Source organism: Microplitis mediator, chromosome 7 (genome assembly GCF_029852145.1).
Source record: "Microplitis mediator isolate UGA2020A chromosome 7, iyMicMedi2.1, whole genome shotgun sequence".
NCBI lineage: Eukaryota > Metazoa > Arthropoda > Insecta > Hymenoptera > Braconidae > Microplitis > Microplitis mediator.
Window position 1 is genome coordinate 10,500,811 of NC_079975.1, and position 7,337 is coordinate 10,508,147.

Consider the following 7,337-nt stretch of genomic DNA (forward strand, 5'->3'; position numbering starts at 1 on the left):
ACATCAAATTATGAATTAAAATTAAAAATAGCGATGATAGACCTCTTAAAATTAATATTAAGGGCTCAAAATTTCATGAAACTTTTTTTTTGTCATTCTGAATAATATTTTCGATATAGCTATGAAAAAAAAAATAGTCAATTTTTTTGGCCCAGTCTATTATACATATTAATAATTAAAACTTTCAAGTTAAATTGACAGTTATAAAATGTCAATTTCACTTTCATTTTTGTCATAATTTATCCGTGATTATCGATTGAATCTTGAACATAAATTTAGTGTTAATTTGAAATTAACACTCAATAAGTACTGATAATCTGGATTTATATATTAAACACAAAATAATCAACACAAAGAGTTTTACACGGACCATTTTTAGCACAGTTACATAACATTTTTTACTGTGTATCCTTCCCATTTAGAACCCTTTTCGAAATCTAGTATGTCACATTTTTGAAACATAAGCAAAAAGTATCTTATAGTAATATATAAAGTTATTGAAACAAGTTCATAAATATTACTCTTAGAAATAATTTTAAAAAGTTAACAATTACTGAGGTAATTAATAAGAAACTGAGATAAACTTTTGGTTGTTGAATAAATATTTCGATTCTAATTGAAATTAAAAATAGTAAGACTGATCGAGATTTAATAATTTCAAAAATCATTGATAAAGTAGTGCCATTAGAATCACAATATTACTCTAAAACCAAGAGTGTAAGTTGAAATTAACACACTTGCCAAACAACATTGAATAGCCATAAGAAAACTGTCGATATTTAACACACCGTGAAATTTGTTGTAAGTGACTACAAAAAATTATAATTCTGCTTATGGCATTAAATATGGAACACATTTAATGTATGGTAAAATAATACACTCGTAACACTCTTAGTTTTAGAACGATAATATTGAGTGAATAATAACAGCTATAGCTGGTCATAAATAAAAATAATATTAATTTTAAAATCCATGTAGAAATATTAACTGTTTGACTTTTTATATAATTATGTACATATTATGTTATCATTTCATAAGTAACATTAATTGATATAGAATAATCAGCAATTTTTTTTTAAATCAACAGTAAACATATAAATATAGTTAACTGAACTGTAATGATATAGATGTAGTCAAAGAAAACGCAGCAATTGTGTTTTATCTAGGCATACTAATAAAATAAAAGTCATCTCTTACCAGTTGTAATCAATCTATCAAGCTATAAGTAGTTATATATTTTATACTGCGTATAACCGCAATTTTTGTTACGGCTGATCTTTTACGTCGTAATTGTTGAATTATTGGTTTTTGTTTTATTTAAAAAAAAAAAATAACTGTAAAATGGTCCGAGCTTGGTACATGGATGATAGTTGCACCGATCAACGTTTAGAACATCATAGAATACCTCCGAAGTATATTTCTTTATCTGAATTGTTTAAACTTACTGGAGTAGAACATTTTAAGGTTGACTTTATTTATTATTTACTTAATTTATAATAATCCATACTATTTTTTTAATATTTAATTTTGTATTTTTTGATTTTATTTTCATGAAATATTTCAGATTGATCCAAAAAACTATGAAACAGATAAAATTTTACAAGAGTTAAGATCAAAAAGGGGATATTCATATGAGGATGAGATTGAGTGTTCTCAAGAATGTTTGGATAATTATGAAAAAAAAGTATTATATTTATAAATAATTATCAGTACTTTTTTACTTTTTCTGAATAACTTTTCTGTTTCTTTAATAGTTGAAAACTTTTTTTACTGAACATCTTCACACTGACGAAGAGATTCGTTTAGTATTAAACGGATCAGGATACTTTGATGTTCGAGATAAAAATGATGAATGGATTAGAATTGAAGTTAAACCTGGAGATTTAATTATTATTCCTAGTGGAATTTATCACCGATTTACGCTTGATATAAATGTAAATAATTAAAAATCTTATTTTTATCTATTTATTTTTGTGGATAAATATTTTAATGTTTATAACTTTGTTAAACAGAATTATATAAAAGCTAAACGTTATTTTGTTGGCGAACCAGTATGGCTGCCTTATAACAGACCTGCTGATGAAATGGAGTGTCGTCAAAAGTACATTGACCGTTTAAAAAATAATTTTAGCACAAGTGTTCAAGAAATTAAATCCTAAAAATATTTTTTTATAAAAATATTATATTACATTTTTTTATTATTGATTTGTTATTTTGTAGAATGTTATATACAACTTGTAAAAATTAAAATTGTTAAAAAAGTAAATAGTTATTGAACTTGAGGATCATTGATTACCTAAATTATACTTTCTGAGGCAGTATAAACTCTGCAAATATCCCCAGAGTTTACTACACAAGATAAAACGGGCCGAAGAATATTTCAAAAAATGAAATACTTGAATGAATTTTTAGGCGTACATTTTATGACAGCACATCAGATAATAATAAATCAATAAAATTGTAAGGCTAGCATAGTTATTTTTATAACTTTTATTATTATTCTAGAAAAAATATTACAAAGATTGTAGAAAATAAATTATGAGTTACAAATTATGACCAGCTGATTTTTATTATTTGTAATTTTATGATTACAATTTTTAATCTTTTAAAAAAACAATAAACTTTCCAGAATATTTTATTATATTTATTCAATTTAAGTTAAAACTATTCACAATGTCATAACAAATATATAGTTAAATCAATGATTCATGCATCCAATGTTAATTTTTCAATAACTCAGTTATAATAATTCATTTGAGCGCAGCTATTTGAATTACAAGTAGATATCCAAAAATTAGTGCCAGCATAAAATTGGTTAACTGCTCTATAATAACTGTATTTTTAAAAATGATTATACCAATAAACATAACGATTTTCATTTTTGATAGGCGAAATATTATAAAAGAATCACGATTCTTACTACATGTAAGGTAAAAGACACGATACCCAATCAGGGTACTAATACCCGCTTTCTCATATATTGGTACATCTACATCTACTAAATTTTACTCAATATAGATATACTAATCCATAGAGTAATCGGGTACCAGTTCCCTGGTCGGGTACTAGATCTTTTACCTTACTACAGTTTTTAAAATTTGAATACATAAAACAAATGATAACTCGATATATACGTGTAAATAAAATGCAATTTCACTTGAGGTATACCGGCTATGTGGATAAACGATTCGCTAACAAATTGCGTGGACCAGGGATCATGCCAGAAACTTGGGAGAAAGCTTGCTTACTAATTTTTACTATCCTAACATTATAAAAACTAAAAACAGATTGATAGAAAATGGTATATTAGAATATAAAAATAATAAATTTATTGACATTATATTGATATATAGTACAATAGTAAATATTTTATAATTTTTCAAACTTGTAACGAAAAAAATTGTTATTTTTATTTTATTTTCATATCACAGAAATTGTTTATAAATATATTAACCAGAATATTGACTCTATTTATAAAAAGTTTTGTTTTCTTTTATTTTTTAATTTTATTTATGGACAAATATGTTTTCATATAATAATAATCATTTATTAAATCCTTTTATCTAAACATAGTCGATTATGGGAGTACTTCTGACAAAATCTTATATTTTCTATATAAAAAGGCTAACATATATGTCCTGCATACAAATATGTAAATAATGTCATAGCAAAATAATTATTTATTTTTATATTAATATTCTTAATAAATTGTGAGAGTAAAAACCGTATGTTTTTTTTTTTTTTTAACATATTAAAAAATGTCTATGTTAAATGTATCAAAAATACCAAAATGCAAAAAGCAACCATTCAATCTTTGAATGAAGAGCTCATCTTTGAAATAATTTTTCTTTATAGATCTGGCTGTAGAATTTTCATGTGATTTTTAATTTTCTTGGTCTCTACATACTAAATTGCACTCAGTATAATTTTTTTTTTTAGTTAGATTCTTTTCTAACTTATTTTTTTACATTAATTACATATTTTTTTATAAACAATATAATATAACCAATAATTGTAACTATATACTATTCAATTTTTTAAAAACAAGCTCCATTTCAGGTCTATCTTTAGCTAATCTATTGGAGCACCATTTACCAAGTAAAATTAAATTACTAAAGACTTTATCATTTTCATCACCAGGTTTTTTATCTTTTAAAAATAAAATATCTTTATCGTCCCAACTATCAATAAAATCCTTAAGAAATTTATTTTCAATTCTTGAGTCATCATAAGCAGATAAACCTGTTGCTAATTCAAAGCAAACAATTCCATAACTATAGGTGTCGACTTTAGTTGACAAGATTTTTCCTCTCAGAAATTCTTCAGGTAAATATGGTCTTGTTCCATGTACTTTACTTACCTATATTGAGAAATTAATTTATATATTAATAAGGTAATAATAATACTTTAATACATTACTATACTTTAGGAGGTCACCCCAATGTGCCCGCTCCGAAAACGGGAGTTTTGAAAAACAAAGTCAATAAAGGCAAAAATATGATGATTTTAATCATTTTTAAAGTTTATGTTTATGAAACAAGGGTTTTTCAAATAATTTTACACAGTAAAAGATATTGTGTATCTGTGTTATATTGTTTGTGTTAAATCAACACATTTCACTGTGTTACTTTAAAATTTTAAATCGATTTACAAAAATGAAAGTGAAATGGACATTTTATAAATGTCAATTTAACTTAATTAATATATTTAATTTACCATTTACTAAACGTTAGAATGTTTATCATAATAATCCGAAAAATTTAGTTGTAATTTCGAATTATTTCATGCAATGTAAAAATTATGCTTTCGCTAAATAAAAATGTGTTTTTGTTTTTTAAAAAGAAATTGATTGATGTACCATTTACGACTGCTATGAAATATTAGGTGATCTTTTTTTAATTGTGACTCAAATAAAAACGTTGTTTACTATTAAAAAAAGTTCAATGTTGACTGTTCGTATTACCCGAATTTTGTGTTGAAATTTTAACACAAATAATTTAACACACAAATTATGTTGATTTTAATATAATATTTCTTAATATGCACGCCCCTGATTAAGGAAAATAATTTAATCCATGCTAAGTGTATATATATATATTATCCAATTCAAATTGTTTGAAATAATTTTAAGTTGTTTTGAATCATTCCAAATTATTTTTATTAATCAGAAGCTCACCTTGAACGATATATTTCTTTAAAAATTTTTCTAATGTTTTAAAAATTATTTCATAAACGTATTTTTTAAAAATTATTGGATAAACGCTAAAGGAAATTTAAATTTTTTGACTGCTAGAAAATGAAATACCTCGATAAAGTTTCAATTACCTTCATAAAATCTTTTAATGGTCCTTCTCGTGCTAAGCCAAAGTCACCAATTCTTGGTTCGAAATTTTTATCTAACAAAATATTTGCACTTTTTATATCACCATGAATAAGTGGCCTCTCCCCGATTGTATGTAAATATTGCAAACCTCTAGCCACACCTTTAATTATTTCATGTCGTTGTAGCCACGTTAAAGGTTGTGATCTCTGTCTCAATAATATCCAATCTTCGAGTGAACCATTTATCATAAATTGATAGACAAGACATGGTGCTTGGCCACCAATACTAAACGCATAGAGTGACAGTATATTTTCGTGTGGCCGAGAGTTTAAAATCGTTATTTCTCTAAGTGATTGTTGGAGTTGAATTATATAACTATCATCAGATTCTGGGCCTCGACGTTCTATTTTTTTTACAGCAACATCTGTATTCTTCCATATTCCTAAAACAAATCTTCTTTAATAATTTTGATAAATAATAAATTATATGTTAAGAAAGTATCTATACCTCGATAAACTGTTCCAAAGCCACCTTTACCAAGAATCTTACACTGATTCCAACCGTCAGTTGCGCGAGTAAGTTCTTCAAATGATATTTGGGGCAATGTCGTTTCCGCTTTAAGTGTCAATGCATTTAATTTTTGAGAAATTCCAGTGCGATTAAGAATTGGTGAAACTCGAGAAGCTACTAATGGTGAAGCGGCTAAAAGATTATTTGAATTGCTTGGAGCTGTTTCCAATAAATTAATAGGCTCAGCTTGATTTATTATTTTGTTATTATATTCTTTTACAATAACTTTTGGTGCAATTGGAGTACGATAAGTTATTTTATCAAAATTTTTAATATCAATTTTTAATTCATTTACTGGTGGATAATTTTTTTCACGATTGATAGTCAATCGTAAATTTCCTTCTCCTTTGTCTAACAAAAAATGATATTTATCTTCAACAAAAGGCTTCAACAGACCCATGGCACGATAATGCTGCATTTTTTGGAGCAAAACAAATAGCTCTAAAACTGTATGATTGTGAATACCCCATAAATTTAACAATTCATCGGTAGGATTTTTTTCTTTTCTAAGAGTCTGAATTATTAGCATGTCATACTGCATCCATCTACCTAATGCATGCCAATAAAAAATTAATTTCAATACTCTTACACTGCAATAATTATTTTTAAATCAATCTTACCTGCAAGTTCTTCCCATTTATCGTTTTGATTTAGAATATTACAAAACTCCACACGTTCGTTATATGGCAAATTATAAATATATTTATATTTCTCCCACTTGGGAATTGTTGACATTTTGTGAAATTATTATAATCACTCAAAATATTTAAAAATTTAATTTGTATATAAAAAAAAATACTTTCTTAACCTTATCTAATATTTTTGTATATATTGTGATGCAACTTTTTTGTCTCATTTCTACTTACAAAGAAATTTTAAATTAACGTGAGCGTAAGTAGTGTCCAAAATTTCTTATTACCATATTGTTCTGTAACTTTAATTGTTGTAATGACTTTATTCTGATATTTTCAAATCTACTTTCAATCACTATACTATTCTTTACACTTTTTAGTTACTCCTGTCATAATCAGGGTCCATGACAATTTGACAATATTATTGTAAGGATGTTCGATTTACGATCGATTATGAATACTCGAATCTCGAATCATTAGATCAATCGATTCTTTACGTTTGAAATCACGATTTTACGATTTTAGTCATTAGACGGCACTAATTCAAGCGGGATTTTTAAATTTTAGAGAAAATTATACATTTTTTTTTTTTTTTTTTTTTTCATAGACTTAAAATACAAAATAAAAATCACAAAATATATAGATCATGGCAGTTTTTTTTTTTTTGATAAACATATACTTTATAGAATTACGATTAACAAAATTAATCGTTTTACAAATTTTATAAAGTTCTCGAGATAACTAATGGTAAGGCTACATTTAATCTCGAAGTATTTGTATTATAGATAAAACGCATGCGTGTTCATTTGCGT

General features: G+C 25.5%; 2 protein-coding genes across 2 annotated transcripts; one reads left to right on the forward strand and one right to left on the reverse strand.

Moving 5' to 3' along the window:
• The first annotated feature begins 1,105 nt into the window (after positions 1-1,105).
• Positions 1,106-2,556, forward strand: LOC130672399 (acireductone dioxygenase). The gene is made up of 4 exons (XM_057476962.1): positions 1,106-1,464; positions 1,565-1,684; positions 1,755-1,934; positions 2,013-2,556. Exons 1-4 carry the CDS (start codon positions 1,342-1,344, stop codon positions 2,157-2,159), a joined length of 570 nt encoding a protein of 189 aa, XP_057332945.1. The 5' UTR covers positions 1,106-1,341; the 3' UTR covers positions 2,160-2,556.
• On the reverse strand, positions 2,532-6,948 carry LOC130672398 (pelle-like serine/threonine-protein kinase pik-1). The gene is made up of 4 exons (XM_057476961.1): positions 6,514-6,948; positions 5,831-6,442; positions 5,326-5,765; positions 2,532-4,360 (listed from the first exon to the last, which is right to left on the reverse strand). Exons 1-4 carry the CDS (start codon positions 6,626-6,628, stop codon positions 4,019-4,021), a joined length of 1,509 nt encoding a protein of 502 aa, XP_057332944.1. The 5' UTR covers positions 6,629-6,948; the 3' UTR covers positions 2,532-4,018.
• Between the last annotated feature and the right edge of the window lie 389 nt (positions 6,949-7,337).